This window comes from Pecten maximus, chromosome 19 (assembly GCF_902652985.1).
Source record: "Pecten maximus chromosome 19, xPecMax1.1, whole genome shotgun sequence".
NCBI lineage: Eukaryota > Metazoa > Mollusca > Bivalvia > Pectinida > Pectinidae > Pecten > Pecten maximus.
Window position 1 is genome coordinate 24,762,322 of NC_047033.1, and position 22,299 is coordinate 24,784,620.

General features: G+C 38.1%; 1 protein-coding gene across 3 annotated transcripts in view; it reads left to right on the forward strand.

Annotated features, from left to right (window-relative positions):
- LOC117317780 (protein Wnt-9a-like) overlaps window positions 1–22,299 on the forward strand; it is a 58,033-nt gene that overhangs the window by 1,883 nt on the left and 33,851 nt on the right. Inside the window, exons 2-4 of one of the 3 annotated variants that reach the window (XM_033872709.1) lie at window positions 3,035–3,332; window positions 13,595–13,642; window positions 14,080–14,357. In XM_033872709.1, coding sequence (XP_033728600.1) covers window positions 3,256–3,332; window positions 13,595–13,642; window positions 14,080–14,357 — 403 coding nt within the window. In that variant the 5' untranslated portion in view covers window positions 3,035–3,255. Of the gene's footprint in view, window positions 1–2,695; window positions 3,333–13,594; window positions 13,643–14,079; window positions 14,358–22,299 lie in introns of those variants that run through there. The other 2 variants (XM_033872708.1, XM_033872710.1) reach the window with 2 other exon arrangements.

Consider the following 22,299-nt stretch of genomic DNA (forward strand, 5'->3'; position numbering starts at 1 on the left):
CTGATATGCAAACGTCATTACTCTTTGATATGACGAAATGTTAGTGAAAAATCCCTACTATAATTATTTATGAAAATATAGATCATTACATGGTATGTCCAATACAGACATGGTCAGATAAAGCAAGTCGATGGTAGATTAGGATCAGTACATGGAAGCTAAGGACCAGCAGACAGGTGATTTTCGTTGTCACAATGAATAAAATAACACATAACAGGATATACGATGGAGACATGGTAACATTAGATTATTTATACTGTCACAACAAAGTACAACATCACGTGATTTACACTGTCATAACAAAGTACAACATCACGTGATTTACACTGTCATAACAAAGTACAACATCACGTGGTTTACACTGTCACAACAAAATACAACATTAGATTATTTATACTGTCACGACAATGTACAACATCAAGTGATTTACACTTTCACAACAAAGTACAACATCATATGATTTACACTGTCACAACAAAGTACAAAACCATGTGATTTACACTTTCATAACAAAGTACAACATCATGTGATTTATACTGTCAAAACAAAATACACGTGATTTACACTGTCACAACAAAGTACAACATCACGTGATTTACACTGTCACAACAAAGTACAACATCAGATTATTTACACTGTCACAACAAAGTACAACATCAGATTATTTACACTGTCACAACAAAGTACAACATCACGTGATTTACACTGTCACAACAAAGTACAACATCAAGTGTTTTAAAAAGGTAACGTTTTCCTATAAGACAAGTGTTACTGTATGACACTAAAGCCCGATCCTCTTACGTAGATACCAATCACTGTTAAAATAATTAAACAGACACAGCCAAAATGTAAAATATCAAAAATGGTTGTAACCATTTCGATCAAAATCTTTTTGTTCATAAACATCCCAGTTTACAAAACTTAACGTGTTTGAAAATATATAATTTCAGAGACATGTACATGTAAACTCCGCTGTAAATAAAACTATCATTTGGCTCCACAGTTCAGACGAAAGGCTATCGATGACGATGTTAGAGTTCAGCCGTACATAGCCAATTGGGCGTGTCGTCTCGGTCACATTACGCGCGAACGCCTAGGGCTTCTTCACTTGTCGAGACATTCCGTTGCTAAGGAGTGCACGCGCATGCGTATTACCGATTACAGAAAATTTAAAGAGACGTGGCCAATGAACATGTTACATGTATTTGTAGAACTCATCAACCATAGATTTATCAATGAATCAACGTCTTATTGTGTAAGATTTTAACTGGAAAATTCAAAATGTCTCAGTATTTGAAATTTAATAATTGATTTAGATAATAATTTTTAAGCAAGATCAAAGATAATATTTGTATAAGACATTCCTCAATTTTGATATTCATCTTTTCATTAAAACTAAACCGTAATTCCAACGCAAAATGGACAAAAAGAGGGAAGAAAACGAACAAAAATATATAGCTTTGGTATAGAGACTCATGAAATACTAGAAGAAGAATAAAAACATACGCTCCAAAAGAGTAAGCGTCTTCTTTTCCTCGAAAACACACGCATACAAATTTAGGTCAAATCTGAGTACGGTCAAATTCTTAGGATGAGAACTGGGATGATGACAATGGAACCGCTACACATGTCAACAACCATTGAACCCGTCTGACTTAACCTCTTACAAGAGCACGAGGTCTTCGCTAAGCTTCATCTCCAGAATCCTCGTGTTTGTTTTTCTGTCCGTTGTCTACACCTGTCCTGGAGTTCCTGATGATAGGATCAAGTTCTTGAATAGCGAAACTACCGCGGCATGTATAGATTTACATATGATTGATAATATGTAATGATGTTACATATAGGTAATGGTATGTAATATTGTCACATATCATATAATTAATGATATATAATTTTGTTACATGTAATTAAGGATATGTAATATTGTTACATGTTATTGAGAATATGTAATGTTGATTCGTGTAATCAAGGATATGTATATTGTTACATATAATTGAGGATATGTCATATTGTTACATATGATAAAGGATATGTCATATTGTTACATATGATAAAGGATATGCAATATTATTACATTTAATTAAAGATATGTAATACTGTAACATGTAATCAAGGATATGTAGATTATAAAATGTACATATAGTGTTATCATCACAAACACATTAAGGTAATTACTTTGATATATTACTCAACAAATCTTTATAAATCTTAATAACTTAAGATACTCTCTAAATATATAATATTTATATATAAATCTCTTATCACAGAAATATATCCAATATATCTAAATCGTATAATGGATATAGTTCAACAAAACCTTCATAACGTGGTGCATACACATATGGTATATTTGTTTATAATAAGACATAATATCATATATAAACTAACGACATTATCGGTAAACGAAACCCATTCATAAAGCTACCGATATACCTTAAGGAAAGGAATTCCCATTCTCAATAGTACTATATATTGTTGGTCTGTTTTCCAGTATAAGGTATACTTTTAAATAGAACCTATGTCACCAAAATCATGCCCGTGCCCTGTGGTATCGCCACACCCTTAGCGTATGTGTAGAGAGGACGATCCCTTTATCAGCTCTCGTGAGATCTGACCTACAACGTGCCTGGTCAGACTCGTGCAGTATTATATACTACCTGGCCTGGCTGTGTATTCTTCACTGTGGGACTGACTAGCTACAGAGCACCGCAGTACAGCGCGTCGCTACCCCAGTACCTCAATGTCATCGTTACGGGAACCATCTGTTCAGAAAATGTAACCTCGTATCAGATTTGATCAAATTTGATTCATCTGTACATACATTCTCATAAAGAAGGATAGTTGTGAATGTAGGTCCCGGCATAGGCTGAGCTAGTACACATATATATCTCCACATGTTTCTGGTAGGCTTCGTGTGACATAAGTATTACTATATGAAAACAAGGATTTCTCTCGAACGTCACAGCAGTTCTCGAATTTTTCTTGGTCATTCTTGACTATTTAATCACTGGAGAATTTCTGTCATTGTTCTCAGCATCCAAACAAGTCAAAGCAATGATGCTCAACCTGGACGATGGCTCGTGGAAGATAGAACTGCGCAACATGTGTTTATAAATGCCATTCGGATACATTTTCTTTTCTCCTGGAATTTATTCTTAAGTGTGTGTCGTGGATTGATATTCCAACTAGGTGTCCGGAGGCATGATTATACTAACCAAGCGTCATGAACATGACTAGGCAGCTCTCTAAGGAACCATGCGAACACCGTCGTTTCAATACTGGACATTGCTTGTGTTACTTTTAGGACTAACGTCGGCCTATGGGTACTTTGGGTAAGTATTGATCTTCTTTTAATCTCTCAGTAATTTAATAAAAAAAAATGCTTGTTTCAGTTATTTGGACGAAAATCTGTTTTCTTTTACTCCCTGTATTTGCGTAGTTTTAGTATTATGTAAGAATGTTGGTACCTATCTTTGGAAACAAGTAAGTCCGTAGCTTTAGTAAGTGGTTCATTACAAATGTGGATTTCAGATAATTATTGTTAATTCTAAGTATTAATCTCTGTGACTAGACATTTTCAGAAACCATTTTTTATGCCAATGGCGAGGTGAATCTTTATTTATAGGAATTGTAATGTTATAATTATTAATTTCAATGATGGGTGTTATATAACCCTTAATTAAGGTAACTTAGGCTGTGATAAAGAAAAAGAGTAAATGTTCGTCTAATTTTAAAATCAGATAGATATGCATCTCCATTTAAAGTCAGTGTTGGTTTCATAGAACAAGGCGACTTTTCTAACCAGTGTTATAGGTAAGTATTAGTCTGTTCATTCGTTATCTATATCCATATTGAAATTAGCTGACCGTATTCAGGGAATAACGAAGTGCTATTGTGTAATATTCACATGTAATTATTTATAATAGATCTATATTTAAAAGTGTTACTTGTGACCATTACTTTCTATATTCCACTTGAATGATTCAGACAATGAAGTTAAACCTTAAACATTTACTAACAAACTGAAAGATTTCGCCGAAATATAAATGTCTTATAACATAACATTTTTGCGAAAGGATTCGGAATCAGATCTGACAGAAACGGAACTATTAAAATGTATTTCATTACCTAATATAAGTATTTTACTATTTTAGCACTGGTTAAGTTCATGATTATAGATCTGAAGATAATTTGATTACATATGAACGATTAGCATTATATGCCCTGACTACATGTCTCTAAGATTAAATATTAGCTACACTTTTGTACTTTGGTTACATGAGTATTTGTCTCTACGATTAAACATTAGTTACTTTGGTAACATGACTATTTGTCTCTAAGATTGAATATTAGTCATTTTGGTAACATGGCTATTTGTCTCTAAAATTAAATATTAGTTACTTTGGTAACATATGAATGGTTAGCATTATATGCCATGACTATTTGTCTCTAAGATTAAATATTAGTTACTTTGGTAACATGGCTATTTGTCTCTAAAATTAAATATTAGTTACTTTGGTAACATGACTATTTGTCTCTAAGATTGAATATTAGTTACTTTGGTAACATGACTATTTGTCTCTAAAATTAAATATTAGTCACTTTGGTAACATGACTATTTGTCTCTAAGATTAAATATTAGTCACTTTGGTAACATGACTATTTGTCTCTAAGATTAAATATTAGTTACTTTGGTAACATGACTATTTGTCTCTAAGATTAAATATTAGTTACTTTGGTAACATGACTATTTGTCTCTAAGATTAAACATTAGTTACTTTGGTAACATGACTATTTGTCTCTAAGATTGAATATTAGTCACTTTGGTAACATGGCTATTTGTCTCTAAAATTAAATATTAGTCACTTTGGTAACATGGCTATTTGTCTCTAAAATTAAATATTAGTCACTTTGGTAACATGACTATTTGTCTCTAAGAGTAAACATTAGTTACTTTGGTAACATGACTATTTGTCTCTAAGATTGAATATTAGCTACTTTGGTAACATGACTATTTGTCTCTAAAATTAAATATTAGTCACTTTGGTTACATATCAAGGATTTACTTAGTAAGATCATTTGGTCACCTATTTCAGATTAGATATCAGTTACTTTAAAGAAATATATCTAAGGTTGATATTTGTAATTTTGGTTACACATTTTAGGATCAAGTTGATCACGTATGTAAGGTCATAGCAAATGTTGTTCCATATTCTGGTTACAATTGTCAAACATCCCATGCCGAACAGGGGTAACTTAAATTACAGTATTTCAGGAATAACGTTAGCTGTTTTTCTTCTTTATCGAAGATTTAACGAGGTATCTTTATTCTAAGGAAACTATCCGATATGCACGCATGCTTAGAAATAACCAGGAAAAAGAAATTGAATAATTTATGGAGGTTGATTTCTTGACTATTTTATATCTAACGACTGTTTAACCTGTTGATTCTCCTGACTCCCTAGGTTTTATTTCGACCCTTTTGGCCCCTAGTATCAGTGACGAGTAATGAAAGGGAGCCATAACTGTTTGACGTGTTCTTGAATTCATATTCATTGTACGAGCAACGATCAACTCGTGTGCTCCCTTGTTACATACCTTAGGTATTAATTATTGATTTGGGAATGACATTTCAAAGGTTTACCTTACTGTGGATGTTGGTTACATTGTAAATATAAACAGGTATAAATTGTAACGTCATAAAGTTAATATTTGATTTGTGTGGATAAATAACAGTTACATGTACACGTAATGGTAAGCTATATATTAATGAACAAGCCAGTTTAATTACATATGCAGTTACTATATAAACTTGGAACAGAAAACTCCCCTTAATATGAATCATAAATTTGTATTCATCTATCTAATGTTGTTAGTTAAATTTGCCATTTTACTTGTAGATATGTTATATTTGTGACAAAAATAAACACTTAGTAGATTTGACCACATAAACTCTTGCCTTAAATTTGACCACGTTAACTCGTACCTTAAATTTGACCACATAAAGTCGTGCCTTAAATTTGACCACGTTAACTCGTACCTTAAATTTGACCACGTAAAGTCGTGCCTTAAATTTGACACCTTATTTGATATAACCGCGAACAAACGCCTTGTTTGTTAAAACTTACCAGTAAAACACTGAATGGGTTATAACCGCTTTCAAACGTCATGTGTGTTTAAAATAACCGTTAAACACTGAATTAGCTATATAACCACCTACAACGCCGTGTGTACTAAAATGACTGGTAGATCACTTAATGTAACCGTGGACAAACTCCATGTGTGTCAAAACTGACCGGTAGACCATTCTACACTTAATAGTTGACAAACTCCGCGTGTATCAAGACTGACCAGTAGAACATTCTACACTTAATAGTTGACGAACTCCGCGTGTATCAAGACTGACCGGTAGAATAGTGAATAGTGTGGAGCAGTCAGATGGTTTGTAGTGATAATGGTTATGTTAGAAAACTCCATACTAAGTTTGAGGCAGGCTTCACACACGTACATTAACTACAAATATGTTTCTACAATACATAATGGTCAAGATATTAATATTGGCTAGCAACAGACCGTATTCCCGGTAACTTATAATGCCATATGACAACTCTATACAAAAAGAAGACGTTATTTCTGTTGAAGATATACTTTGATATATTTGATAATAGACGTAGTAAAAAGGGATATGTCGATTTTAATAAAAATCATTTTATCATTTCACAAAATAGTTACCTATTCAAACAGCAATAAATATATAGAGATAACACATTGGTGATAGTTAAACTGCTATAACGAAAAGTTTGTTCTATAAAATGTGCATCTATTATTGAATAACATCTCAGGAGTATAAAGCAGATAATTAAAACATGTTTACTTCATATATACATGTCGAGTTTCTAAGTTACCATTATATGTAACGTTAATGACATCGTGAAACAAACCCGACGGAATTAATCACCTGACTTACGATATATAGTACCTACTAGAGATAGGATGTTGTTGCAGTTTAGATCGAACTTCGATAAGAATGCTTTTAATAGCCGTTAACATAAAATTCAATTTACTTCAAGTTTTATTTTGCATATTACTTTACAAAACTAATATAAATAAAATATGCACACGTGTGAATAGCTCCTTCTGTACATGTAATTTTTAAAATGGTCCTTGTGTCTGAAATATCTATAAAAAAGTGCCCTAATTATTGAGTTTGAAATATATCTAAAAAGTGCCCGAACTACTTAGTGTGAAATAGTTCTAACTAGCGAACTTACTATTGAATGTGAAATAGTTCTAAATAGCGAACTTACTATTGAATGTGAAAACGTTCTAAATAGCGAACTTACTATTGAGTGTGAAATAGTTCTAAATATCGAACTTACTATTGAGTGTGAAATAGTTCTAAATAGCGAATTTACTATTGAGTGTGAAATAGTTCTAAATAGCACCCTAACTATTGAGGGTGAAATAGTTCTAAATAGCACCCTAACTATTGAGTGTGAAATAGTTCTAAATAGCGAACTTACTATTGAGTGTGAAATACTTCTAAATATCGCCCAAACTATTGAATGTGAAATAGTTCTATATTACGTCCTAAGTATTGACTGTCAAATAGATTTAAATACTTTTCTAAAACACACGTCATCATAAATCTAATAAGGCAATTACTAATGAGTGTGAAACCAACTCTCAATAATGCACTTATAAGTGAAGTCATTACATGTATATTGCACTAACTTTAAAGTTGTGATGGTAACCTGAATAGTGTTTAGGCACTATCTATTGAGTGTGGAGTTCGCCTATATTCCAGTATTAATCATGTGGTAACGTTTCGGAAATTGGGTACTGTGCACACTTAATACCTGAAATACATAAAAGAAAACAAAGTATTATAAAAAGCTGAGATTTTCTACTTATTCTAAAAACTTCGGGAACATTTTTGAAATTTCTTCAGAAGTATGGCTGTAAATAGGCCTTAAGTATGATTTCGTTTTGTTTCCATAAATTGATTTGTTTCAGCCGTTGCAGTGCGGGAAGGTCGTAAATAAAGCTAACTGTAACCACCCCTCCCCTGACCTGTCGCCTGTTTTATAAAATCTACCAGCTACCTGTTTATCCAGTTATTACATTCACATTTGACCATATACTACACACCTATTGTATTATTCCTTTCCTCTGAATCCATATTCATATTTACAAGCCATCTACTCCTCTTAAAAATATATGGAGACAGCAATCTTCACAGAGGTTAAACAGCCACGAACCATACCTAGGGAACCTTTCCTCTGTTTGTAATGATAATTTTCTCGTTTTTTCAGCATCCTTCTTAAAAGCCACAGGCAAGATGGTGGAGTTAAACTGCTGTAAAATATTATGAATCAATTTATCAATCGGACAAATATCACGAGTTTCGAGTGCGAAACGTGACATAAGATTGATATAGGGTTTCATTTTAACTCTATCATATAAATCAGATTTATTGCAGTTTCATCATTTTATCTAACTTTAAAAAAATACCGGTGGAATGGCTCGCGTCATACTTACAATTTACGTAAGGAACATAGTGAAATCAAGGCTGAAATACGTGCTCAGGGCAGAAATGTTGGTTAATGGGCAATTCAAGAAGGTAGCGATGAATTTTTTCTCAGTAAACTTTCATAAACAAGATAAACTATTTTATGTGAATGACATCTTTTTTCATTCCCGGGTCATTACAAGATGTTCTGAGCTTTGAAGTGAGAATAACTGATACACATCAAAAGAGATATTACATGTAGGTGTCGGGGTTACGGTGCCATCTTTAACCCTATAGCCTTCTTTATAAACGGGACATTAATCTGTTCATTTGACATCTACATGGGTAGATCTTTATGACTTAATTACAATAAATCATATACCTCTCCGATAGACCTCTCACACAAGACTTGTATGACGTTTTCATGTATTTCTAAGTGTTTCCGTATTTTCCATTTGTAACTTCATATCACAGACAAGGATAAGACAATCGTGTTTGTTATGTTTTTATCGGGTAGGTTTGGCACTTTAATGTTTTCGTGCACTGATAATATATACCATAAGTTTAACATGAATTGACGACATTCTTGGCTTTTTTTAAAAACGTTTATTAAACCATATATCTTATCTTTATTGACAAACATGAGACTATTGACTAGAAAATTATTTATGTATTTAAAGAAGATAATATATCAGGCAGCATTCCGTTAACACAGAATAGAAACATCTTCGATTTGTAAAGCACTGAAGCCGACATTCAGATAAACATCGCATTGGCAGACATCAATATAATCATGTTTAGTTGGTCAGATATGGTATTGCTTAGTTTAATTAAAATTAATTAGTCTCGCGAATGGTTTAGCACTTAGCGTCCTGAATGGCGTCTCAGAAAACATATCGTCATATCATCACTGTTGTTGTTGACGGAAGGGTAGGTAGAGAGGGAGGGATGGGTGTCACATCACCAACATCACTGTCACAAAATCAAAATCTACCACACCATTACCACACACCACATCATGAAACAACTAGACATTAAATTCAACATTGAGGAACAGAAGGACCATATCCCTGCAAAGGTTACCTTTTAGTGGATTGATAAAACTAATGTAAGAACTTTATCCTTTAATACATAGCTTTATCGTTTAAAAATCATTGCTATTTTGAGTTCCATGGATATTAATCAACACTTTCGGCCCTTATTCACACTGAGGAGCCCTAGAAGGACGAAACAGCTGTATGAATATTAATTTCTAATATTTGGTCTACCTGTATCTAACTTCTGATTTGTGTTGATTGTAATCCCCTTCTATTTCCGTGGGACAACATCATATTGGTACTTGTATGTTCTATATTTCTGTTGATATCACTGTGCTAAACTAACATTCAACTTATTGCACTAGACCTGCTAGTAAAATGCAGATTATGATAAAAGGTTAATTGTAGCATGTATATATCTTTTACACTATTTAAGTACAATTCTGCTTATGTCAATTTCAATAATGCCTCCACGTGTGCAGCTCTTGTTAACCTCACACCCTACCTGTGACTCGTGTTAACCTCACACCCTACCTGTGACACGTGTTAACCTCACACCTTACCCCTGACCCGTGTTAACCTCACACCTTACCTGTGACTCGTTCATCCTGTGTTAACCTCACACCCTACCTGTGACACGTGTTAACCTCACACCCTACCTGTGACCAGTGTTAACCTCACACCCTACCTGTGACTCGTGTTAACCTCACACCCTACCTGTGACCAGTGTTAACCTCACACCCTACCTGTGACCAGTGTTAACCTCACACCCTACCTGTGACCAGTGTTAACCTCACACCCTACCTGTGTTAACCTCACACCCTACCTGTGACCAGTGTTAACCTCACACCCTACCTGTGTTAACCTCACATCCTACCTGTGACCAGTGTTAACCTCACACCCTACCTGTGACTCGTGTTAACCTCACACCCTACCTGTGACTCGTGTTAACCTCACACCCTACCTGTGTTAACCTCACATCCTACCTGTGACCAGTGTTAACCTCACACCCTACCTGTGACTCGTGTTAACCTCACATCCTACCTGTGACCAGTGTTAACCTCACACCCTACCTGTGACCCGTGCTAACCTCACACCCTACCTGTGACCCGTGCTAACCTCACACCCTACCTGTGACTCGTGCTAACCTCACACCCTACCTGTGACCCGTGTTAACCTCACACCCTACCTGTGACTCGTGCTAACCTCACACCCTACCTGTGACTCGTGTTAACCTCACACCTTACCTGTGACCCGTGTTAACCTCACACCCTACCTGTGACTCGTGCTAACCTCACACCCTACCTGTGACTCGTGTTAACCTCACACCTTACCTGTGACCCGTGTTAACCTCACAACCTACCTGTGACTCGTGCTAACCTCACACCCTACCTGTGACTCGTGTTAACCTCACACCCTACCTGTGACTCGTGTTAACCTCTCACCCTACCTGTGTTAACCTCACAACCTACCTGTGACTCATGTTAACCTCACACCCTACCTGTGACTCGTGTTAACCTCACACCCTACCTGTGACTCGTGTTAACCTCACACCCTACCTGTGACACGTGTTAACCTCACACCCTACCTGTGACTCGTGTTAACCTCACACCTTACTAGTGACTCGTGTTAACCTCACACCCTACCTGTGACTCATGTTAACCTCACACCTTACCTGTGACTCATGTTAACCTCACACCTTACCTGTGACTCGTGTTAACCTCACACCCTACCTGTGCCTCGTGTTAACCTCACACCTTACTAGTGACTCGTGTTAACCTCACACCTTACTAGTGACTCGTGTTAACCTCACACCTTACTAGTGACTCGTGTTAACCTCACACCTTACTAGTGACTCGTGTTAACCTTACACCCTACCTGTGACTCGTGTTAACCTCACACCTTACTAGTGACTCGTGTTAACCTCACACCCTACCTGTGCTCTCGCGCAAACATCACACCCTACCTGTGACTCATGTTAACCTCACACCTTACCTGTGACTCATGTTAACCTCACACCTTACCTGTGACTCGTGTTAACCTCACACCTTACTAGTGACTCGTGTTAACCTCACACCTTACTAGTGACTCGTGTTAACCTCACACCCTACCTGTGACTCGTGTTAACCTCACACCCTACCTGTGACTCATGTCAACCTCACACCTTACCTGTGCTCTCGCGCAAACATCACACCCTACCTGTGACTCGTGTTAACCTCACACCCTACCTGTGACTCGTGTTAACCTCACACCCTACCTGTGCTCTCGCGCTAACATCACACCCTACCTGTGACCCGTGTTAACCTCACACCCTACCTGTGACTCGTGTTAACCTCACACCCTACCTGTGACCCGTGTTAACCTCACACCTTACCTGTGCTCTCGCGCTAACATCACACCCTACTTGTTACTTGACACTGGTTGATTAGCTCTATTAATGCTTATATTAAGTCATAATTATGTTTCCACTATCTGTTCCGTACCTGTACATTACAGGTAAAATATCTCCATTCTTAGCATTCACGGTCGGATGTAGCGAGCTGCATCCCCATCAGTTAGGTAGCGACATATGACAAGAAGGTATGCTGCCATCCTGCATGATTTACCGGCGTCCTCACACCATTAACATGTCAATCAGACACGGACAGATGTAACTACTACACACACTAGCTACATGTGTTGACATTGTTGACATGCTACTAACATTTGTAAATAAATACTACAAAACATACTGATTTTAGTATCAAGACGGATTAACACTTTCAAATTAATTACATAACTGGTAATTAGCTAAACATAATTATAAGTAAGAAACCTGTGTTAAGATTACATATCATTTTGATTGCCGGAGGCAGTTCAATTTCACTGTTTTTTTTGGTGTAGGGGTAGCAATGATTTCTTAATAAAAAAAATACATGTAATTCAGTGATTCCAATTCTTTACCGGAAGTGGTCTTAAGGTCACAGGGCAGAGGTCGCGGCGGGAAAAAAAGCTTCTTGTGGGATTTTTTTAAACAGAACGTATCCATTTCCTTTCCCCTTTCTCTTTTTCTCCTCCTTCTTCTATATCTACCTTAGCCTCTGATACCGTCCGAGTGTCTGTATCCTTAAAGCTCTAATAATGACAATACCCAAGCACATACCAGAAACAGGTTATCCGAGGAAAACAATTGACATTAGTGGACAAATTTCAATATGATTTGTGACGTCATCAATCGAATGGTAATAGCATAGTATCTCCTTCCAACAATGTTACCTTTAATAATTTCGAATCACAATGGGGCTCCCGATGGGGGTGTCAGCATAATCAATGCGACTTTTACGCATTGGTTTGGTATGGTCGTAGAAAAGGATATACCGTAGTCATCACCTTTATGATGAAAACCAGGGCTTTTTCTCTTTAAAATCACTTCAGAGCTTTGCATACATACATTTTTGCAATTCCTACTTTTACATCATAATCATTTAACAAAATTGTGCTTGTATTTTCATTACCTGTACAAAAGAGCATGCGTACATTAATGCATACATAAACACAAAATCTACTCCTCCTTAACCCCCCCCTAGCCCCTCCTCCTCCTTAACCGCTCCCCTCCCATCCTTAACCCCCTCCTCCTCCAACGCCGCCTTCTCCTCCTTCATACCCCCTCCCCTCCCCCTTAACCCCACCTCCCTCCTCCTCCTCCTCCTCCTCCTTTTTTACTCCCTGTTGTATATATGTAGTTTGATCATAAATATCTTCTCGGGGAGGAAATATCCGTAACTCTCAGTTTTGTAAAGGGACTTGAGGATCCTTTAATCAATTATTACGGAGAACAATAAGGTGCTGTGTTGAGCTATTGTGTTACTAATAAAATCATCATAACAATTATCTTTCTTAGATATTGCATATTACGTTAACACATGTTTAACACACAAAAGTTCCACGACGACATTATTATGTATATCCACACATTTAAAATGGTTACTGAATGGTTCCTACACGTACGTAACACTCTATACTAATCAATTTAACTCTTTATTATCATTTATTCCATATATTTCAGTTTTGTAAATCATCATGAGAACGTTGCGAAGGGTAGAACGAATATTGGGTACGTGCTTTCTCATTTACAGTCAAGGGAATTAAGATCAATATTTATACATTTCGTGTCAATGAGTTTGACCTTTAATGTACAAACAATTTGCTTTTAATCTACAATCGAGAAACAATACACCAAGATGGAAAATAATAAAGGGCTAGGAAGAACAATTAATGTAGATATATTTAACATTTAGTTGAAAAAAATTCCGTGCCCATATTGTTACACAAAATGGTGGTAGTCGACACAAAGCACTCTTTAGTATTCCATTTTTGTAAATATACCTAACGAATTTTATTGATTGTAACATGAAAAAGCTAATCTACCGACAAATAGTTTTAGTTGTCATAATCTCCTGGTATTGTCTCCTGATCGATGAAGGAGTAGGAGCTTTGATCCTTACTGATCGGGCCTCAAACTATCGATATTTTATCGTTTGCCTTTCTTAGGTTGACTGCCTGGGACCCCATGCTATCTCACAGCTATAACTTCGAGGATAACTACATCGACGACGGGCGAGGAAACAGGGGCATTTCCTCCACCAAACTGTGTGAAATGATGAACTTGCACAAAAAGCAAAAACGTATGTGCCGGAGAGGGCGTGGCGTGGCACGGACTTTACTGGACGCTATTGAGCTCTCTGTTATGGAGTGTCAGTTTCAGTTTCAGAAAGAGCGATGGAATTGCTCCCTTTCGGAGCCCCATAGGCGCAACCTTCTCAAGAAAGGTAAGTACAATGTAGTTTTAGAATGCTTAATTTACGAATTGATACATAAGGATCATAAGAAAGCATTTTTTGTTTCAACGTAAATCTGCCGAAAGTGCTATCAAATTTTCACAAGGACCAAATGTATTGAAAAATTGTGTGTAGGAATGGCCTGGAGCATTTTTTTTGTTACAACTTCATTTTTACTCGAAGTCCCTACTGGAAATGAAGGATTTACGGTTGGCTTCTGGAACCTAGCACTTAAAATCATTTTTACGAAACTATGATGATAAATTTGTCCACCTTCCTCTTGTTGTCGAACTTTGCCATATGCAGTCGATGCTAAAGATTTTAGATTTAGTTAATTGCTTCATTTTATGAATTGATGTTAAACATTTGAATGAATAAGAAATATGGAATCATCGCATGCGTTACTTAGCCCGGACTTTCCAACACCATCTAGTTCAATGTAATAAAAACCTGGCTCGAACTTTTAGTAATATTGTTAACATATCGAAATATCTAATGTAGAGGAAGGATGAGTGTCGTGTCTCTCCTGAAATATCTAATGTAGAGGGAGGGTGAGTGTCGTGTCTCTCCTGAAATATCTAATGTAGAGGGTGAGTGTCATGTCTCTTCTGAAATATCTAATGTAGAGGGTGAGTGTCATGTCTCTCCTGAAATATCTAATGTAGAGGGAGGGTGAGTGTCGTGTCTCTCCTGAAATATCTAATGTAGAGGGAGGGTGAGTGTCGTGTCTCTCCTGAAATATCTAATGTAGAGGGTGAGTGTCATGTCTCTCCTGAAATATCTAATGTAGAGGGAGGGTGAGTGTCGTGTCTCTTCTGAAATATTTAATGTAGAGGGAGGGTGAGTGTCATGTCTCTCCTGAAATATCTAATGTAGAGGGAGGGTGAGTGTCATGTCTCTCCTGAAATATCTAATGTAGAGGGTGAGTGTCATGTCTCTTCTGAAATATCTAATGTAGAGGGTGAGTGTCATGTCTCTCCTGAAATATCTAATGTAGAGGGAGGGTGAGTGTCGTGTCTCTTCTGAAATATCTAATGTAGAGGGAGGGTGAGTGTCATGTCTCTTCTGAAATATCTAATGTAGAGGGAGGGTGAGTGTCGTGTCTCTTCTGAAATATCTAATGTAGAGGGAGGGTGAGTGTTGTGTCTCTCCTGAAATATCTAATGTAGAGGGAGGGTGAGTGTCGTGTCTCTCCTGAAATATCTAATGTAGAGGGAGGGTGAGTGTCATGTCTCTCCTGAAATATCTAATGTAGAGGGAGGGTGAGTGTCATGTCTCTCCTGAAATATCTAATGTAGAGGGAGGGTGAGTGTCATGTCTCTCCTGAAATATCTAATGTAGAGGGAGGGTGAGTGTCATGTCTCTCCTGAAATATCTAATGTAGAGGGAGGGCGAGTGTCATGACTCTCCTGAAATATCTAATGTAGAGGGAGGGTGAGTGTCGTGTCTCTCCTGAAATATCTAATGTAGAGGGAGGGTGAGTGTCGTGTCTCTCCTGAAATATCTAATGTAGAGGGTGAGTGTCATGTCTCTCCTGAAATATCTAATGTAGAGGGAGGGTGAGTGTCATGTCTCTCCTGAAATATCTAATGTAGAGGGAGGGTGAGTGTCATGTCTCTCCTGAAATATCTAATGTAGAGGGTGAGTGTCATGTCTCTTCTGAAATATCTAATGTAGAGGGTGAGTGTCATGTCTCTCCTGAAATATCTAATGTAGAGGGTGAGTGTCATGTCTCTCCTGAAATATCTAATGTAGAGGGTGAGTGTCATGTCTCTCCTGAAATATCTAATGTAGAGGGAGGGTGAGTGTCGTGTCTCTCCTGAAATATCTAATGTAGAGGGAGGGTGAGTGTCATGTCTCTTCTGAAATATCTAATGTAGAGGGAGGGTGAGTGTCGTGTCTCTCCTGAAATATCTAATGTAGAGGGAGGGTGAGTGTCGTGTCTCTCCTGAAATATCTAATGTAGAGGGAGGGTGAGTGTCATGTCTCTCCTGAAATATCTAATGTAGAGGGAGGGTGAGTGTCGTGTCTCTCCTGAAATATCTGATGTAGAGGGTGAGTGTCATGTCTCTCCTGAAATATCTAATGTAGAGGGAGGGTGAGTGTCGTGTCTCTTCTGAAATATCTAATGTAGAGGGTGAGTGTCATGTCTCTCCTGAAATATCTAATGTAGAGGGTGAGTGTCATGTCTCTCCTGAAATATCTAATGTAGAGGGAGGGTGAGTGTCATGTCTCTTCTGAAATATCTAATGTAGAGGGAGGGTGAGTGTCATGTCTCTCCTGAAATATCTAATGTAGAGGGTGAGTGTCATGTCTCTCCTGAAATATCTAATGTAGAGGGAGGGTGAGTGTCGTGTCTCTTCTGAAATATCTAATGTAGAGGGAGGGTGAGTGTCATGACTGTCCTGAAATATCTAATGTAGAGGGTGAGTGTCATGTCTCTCCTGAAATATCTAATGTAGAGGGAGGGTGAGTGTCATGTCTCTCCTGAAATATCTAATGTAGAGGGAGGGTGAGTGTCGTGTCTCTCCTGAAATATCTAATGTAGAGGGAGGGTGAGTGTCATGTCTCTCCTGAAATATCTAATATAGAGGGAGGGTGAGTGTCATGTCTCTCCTGAAATATCTAATGTAGAGGGAGGGTGAGTGTCATGTCTCTCCTGAAATATCTAATGTAGAGGGAGGGTGAGTGTCATGTCTCTCCTGAAATATCTAATGTAGAGGGAGGGTGAGTGTCGTGTCTCTCCTGAAATATCTAATGTAGAGGGAGGGTGAGTGTCGTGTCTCTCCTGAAATATCTAATGTAGAGGGTGAGTGTCATGTCTCTCCTGAAATATCTAATGTAGAGGGAGGGTGAGTGTCGTGTCTCTCCTGAAATATCTAATGTAGAGGGTGAGTGTCGTGTCTCTCCTGAAATATCTAATGTAGAGGGTGAGTGTCATGTCTCTCCTGAAATATCTAATGTAGAGGGAGGGTGAGTGTCATGTCTCTCCTGAAATATCTAATGTAGAGGGAGGGTGAGTGTCATGTCTCTCCTGAAATATCTAATGTAGAGGGTGAGTGTCATGTCTCTTCTGAAATATCTAATGTAGAGGGTGAGTGTCATGTCTCTCCTGAAATATCTAATGTAGAGGGTGAGTGTCATGTCTCTCCTGAAATATCTAATGTAGAGGGTGAGTGTCATGTCTCTCCTGAAATATCTAATGTAGAGGGAGGGTGAGTGTCGTGTCTCTCCTGAAATATCTAATGTAGAGGGAGGGTGAGTGTCATGTCTCTTCTGAAATATCTAATGTAGAGGGAGGGTGAGTGTCGTGTCTCTCCTGAAATATCTAATGTAGAGGGAGGGTGAGTGTCGTGTCTCTCCTGAAATATCTAATGTAGAGGGAGGGTGAGTGTCATGTCTCTCCTGAAATATCTAATGTAGAGGGAGGGTGAGTGTCGTGTCTCTCCTGAAATATCTGATGTAGAGGGTGAGTGTCATGTCTCTCCTGAAATATCTAATGTAGAGGGAGGGTGAGTGTCGTGTCTCTCCTGAAATATCTAATGTAGAGGGTGAGTGTCATGTCTCTTCTGAAATATCTAATGTAGAGGGTGAGTGTCATGTCTCTCCTGAAATATCTAATGTAGAGGGTGAGTGTCATGTCTCTCCTGAAATATCTAATGTAGAGGGAGGGTGAGTGTCTTGTCTCTTCTGAAATATCTAATGTAGAGGGAGGGTGAGTGTCATGTCTCTCCTGAAATATCTAATGTAGAGGGTGAGTGTCATGTCTCTCCTGAAATATCTAATGTAGAGGGAGGGTGAGTGTCGTGTCTCTTCTGAAATATCTAATGTAGAGGGAGGGTGAGTGTCATGACTGTCCTGAAATATCTAATGTAGAGGGTGAGTGTCATGTCTCTCCTGAAATATCTAATGTAGAGGGAGGGTGAGTGTCATGTCTCTCCTGAAATATCTAATGTAGAGGGAGGGTGAGTGTCGTGTCTCTCCTGAAATATCTAATGTAGAGGGAGGGTGAGTGTCATGTCTCTCCTGAAATATCTAATATAGAGGGAGGGTGAGTGTCATGTCTCTCCTGAAATATCTAATGTAGAGGGAGGGTGAGTGTCATGTCTCTCCTGAAATATCTAATGTAGAGGGAGGGTGAGTGTCATGTCTCTCCTGAAATATCTAATGTAGAGGGAGGGTGAGTGTCGTGTCTCTCCTGAAATATCTAATGTAGAGGGAGGGTGAGTGTCGTGTCTCTCCTGAAATATCTAATGTAGAGGGTGAGTGTCATGTCTCTCCTGAAATATCTAATGTAGAGGGAGGGTGAGTGTCGTGTCTCTCCTGAAATATCTAATGTAGAGGGAGGGTGAGTGTCATGTCTCTCCTGAAATATCTAATGTAGAGGGAGGGTGAGTGTCGTGTCTCTCCTGAAATATCTAATGTAGAGGGAGGGTGAGTGTCGTGTCTCTCCTGAAATATCTAATGTAGAGGGAGGGTGAGTGTCGTGTCTCTCCTGAAATATCTAATGTAGAGGGAGGGTGAGTGTCGTGTCTCTCCTGAAATATCTAATGTAGAGGGAGGGTGAGTGTCGTGTCTCTCCTGAAATATCTAATGTAGAGGGAGGGTGAGTGTCATGTCTCTCCTGAAATATCTAATGTAGAGGGAGGGTGAGTGTCATGTCTCTCCTGAAATATCTAATGTAGAGGGAGGGTGAGTGTCATGTCTCTCCTGAAATATCTAATGTAGAGGGAGGGTGAATGTCGTGTCTCTCCTGAAATATCTAATGTAGAGGGAGGGTGAGTGTCGTGTCTCTCCTGAAATATCTAATGTAGAGGGAGGGTGAGTGTCGTGTCTCTCCTGAAATATCACATGTAGAGGGAGGGTGAGTGTCATGACTCTTCTGAAATATCTAATGTAGAGGGTGAGTGTCATGTCTCTCCTGAAATATCTAATGTAGAGGGAGGGTGAGTGTCATGTCTCTCCTGAAATATCTAATGTAGAGGGAGGGTGAGTGTCGTGTCTCTCCTGAAATATCTAATGTAGAGGGAGGGTGAGTGTCGTGTCTCTCCTGAAATATCTAATGTAGAGGGAGGGTGAGTGTCGTGTCTCTCCTGAAATATCTAATGTAGAGGGAGGGTGAGTGTCGTGTCTCTCCTGAAATATCTAATGTAGAGGGAGGGTGAGTGTCGTGTCTCTCCTGAAATATCTAATGTAGAGGGAGGGTGAGTGTCGTGTCTCTCCTGAAATATCTAATGTAGAGGGAGGGTGAGTGTCATGTCTCTCCTGAAATATCTAATGTAGAGGGAGGGTGAGTTTCATGTCTCTCCTGAAATATCTAATATAGAGGGAGGGTGAGTGTCATGTCTCTCCTGAAATATCTAATGTAGAGGGTGAGTGTCATGTCTCTCCTGAAATATCTAATGTAGAGGGAGGGTGAGTGTCATGTCTCTCCTGAAATATCTAATGTAGAGGGAGGGTGAGTGTCATGTCTCTCCTGAAATATCTAATGTAGAGGGAGGGTGAGTGTCATGTCTCTTCTGAAATATCTAAATGTTGAGCTGTAAGATTTAATTACACAACATTGATATACAAATGAATGTACAATAAATAGACATTTGAATTAAAACGTAGATAAATAATGTACAAGTCAACTGTTGTCCTCTCCTAAAAAACATAAACTTAATCACTGTTGTCGGTCCTGATGGAACCGCGCGAGAGGTCTTACTTCCTAATTAGTTCACCAAAGCTTTAATTATTGCCGTATCGTATTGATAAATACGGTACTACAGCAGAGGCGGTGTTCTCCATCTACAATATAAAACGTTACAGACATATCATTATCTATAGCAGACTGATAGCGTTCACATCCTCGACATCCAAATAAAGATTAATTAGCATGAAGCATTGTTGTTCAACAACGTCAACGTCAACATCAAATCAAAGTGAAGAGTCAGATGTCAGCGGGGACGCGATGAAACACCGTTTTGAAATGTAATGGTGATTGTTATTTCAAATTAAGTAATTTCCCAACGCCTTTTGATGAAAATTCATAAAATGATGACGTCACATAACCTGTGTGTTATCTGATACAGAGGTGATATTTACAAGCATGCGAATCAATCATGCACATGTTATATTGCCGACGATCATATCAGTGGACTTACAAAATGTACACGTGGCTTGGCACCGGATATGAAAACAAAGTTCCTCGGCTCACTAGATTTCGTTCCTGTGTTAACAAAATCACTTCTTCATCATCGAGTTACAAATGAAAGACTATTTATTGTTAATGAAATCTAAACTGACACCTTTAATATAATAAGACATACATAACTAATATATCTATATTACTATTTACCAATTATTTTATCAGTATATTTTTTTTCTTTATTTGCCGTCAACTACAGCTCTATTTTGATAATACTCACATCGCAGGGTTTTTGTTATTGATAGAAATAGATTAAAATTTCAGACAGTTTTGTTTTGTATTGTTAGTCCAGACAGTTTTGTTTCAGTGTTGGCGTTTTTAGTCCAGAGATAAACTTAGTCATCGTAAGTCCGGACATCGTGGGTTTACGTTACACCTGATGTTGTCATTAACAAGAACAATTAACTTGTCTTGAGTTGAGGTATTGCATTTCTGAATAAAATACTCCACTTCCCGGGCTCAGTTTTAAGTAGTCGTATACCAATCGTCCAAACTATAGTGCTTGGGGAGAAACTCTGCTTGTTGAGGAGAGAGGCTATATTTCAGGGACACCCAGAACATAGGTATATATGTAAGTCTAACCGAAATGAACACTAACATTTATTGTTCTGGCTGTGAGCCACAATAGACGGCCTGTAATCAGCTCCTCATCATTATAATGTACGGAGCGTCTTATCGCCCTCACGGCCGTACTCCACACGGAAATATGTATCTATCTAGATTTTTGGTCGTATCTTTTGGAAAAACCTTGACCAACACTTTCTAAGCTATACAAGGTCAAACAGCGATTTTTGTCAAACGACCTTGACCTGCGTTCTGATAATATAGCGTTTACATGGTTTTATTTGTAACGTTAGTTGTGAAATTTAACAAAGTCTAATGATACACGTGTGTGACAGAGTCTGATGTTACACGTGTGTGACAAAGTCTGATGTTACACGTGTGTGACAGTCTGATGATACACGTGTGTGACAGAGTCTGATGATACGCGTGTGTGACAGAGTCTGATGTTACACGTGTGTGACAGAATCTGATGATACGCTGTGTGACAGTCTGATGATACACGTGTGTGACAGTCTGATATTACACGTGTGTGACAGAGTCTGATGTTACACGTGCGTGACAGTCTGATGATACACGTGTGTGACAGAGTCTGATGATACACGTGTGTGACAGTCTGATGATACACGTGTGTGACAGTCTAATGTTACAAGTGTGTGACAGTCTGATGTTACACGTGTGTGACAGTCTGATGATACACGTGTGTGACAGTCTAATGATACACGTGTGTGACAGAATCTGATGTTACACGTGTGTGACAGTCTGATGTTACACGTGTGTGACAGTCTGATGTTACAAGTGTGTGACAGAGTCTGATGATACACGTGCGTGACAGTCTGATGATACACGTGTGTGACAGAGTCTAATGATACACGTGTGTGACAGTCTGATGATACACATGTGTGACAGAGTCTAATGATACGCGTGTGTGACAGTCTGATGATACACGTGTGTGACAGAGTCTAATGATACACGTGTGTGACAGAGTCTGATGATACACGTGTGTGACAGAATCTGATGATACGCGTGTGTGACAGAGTGTAAAGATACACGTGTGTGACAGTCTGATGATACACGTGTGTGACAGAGTATTATGATACACGTGTGTGACAGTCTGATGATACACGTGTGTGACAGTCTGATGATACACGTGTGTGACAGAGTCTAATGATACACGTGTGT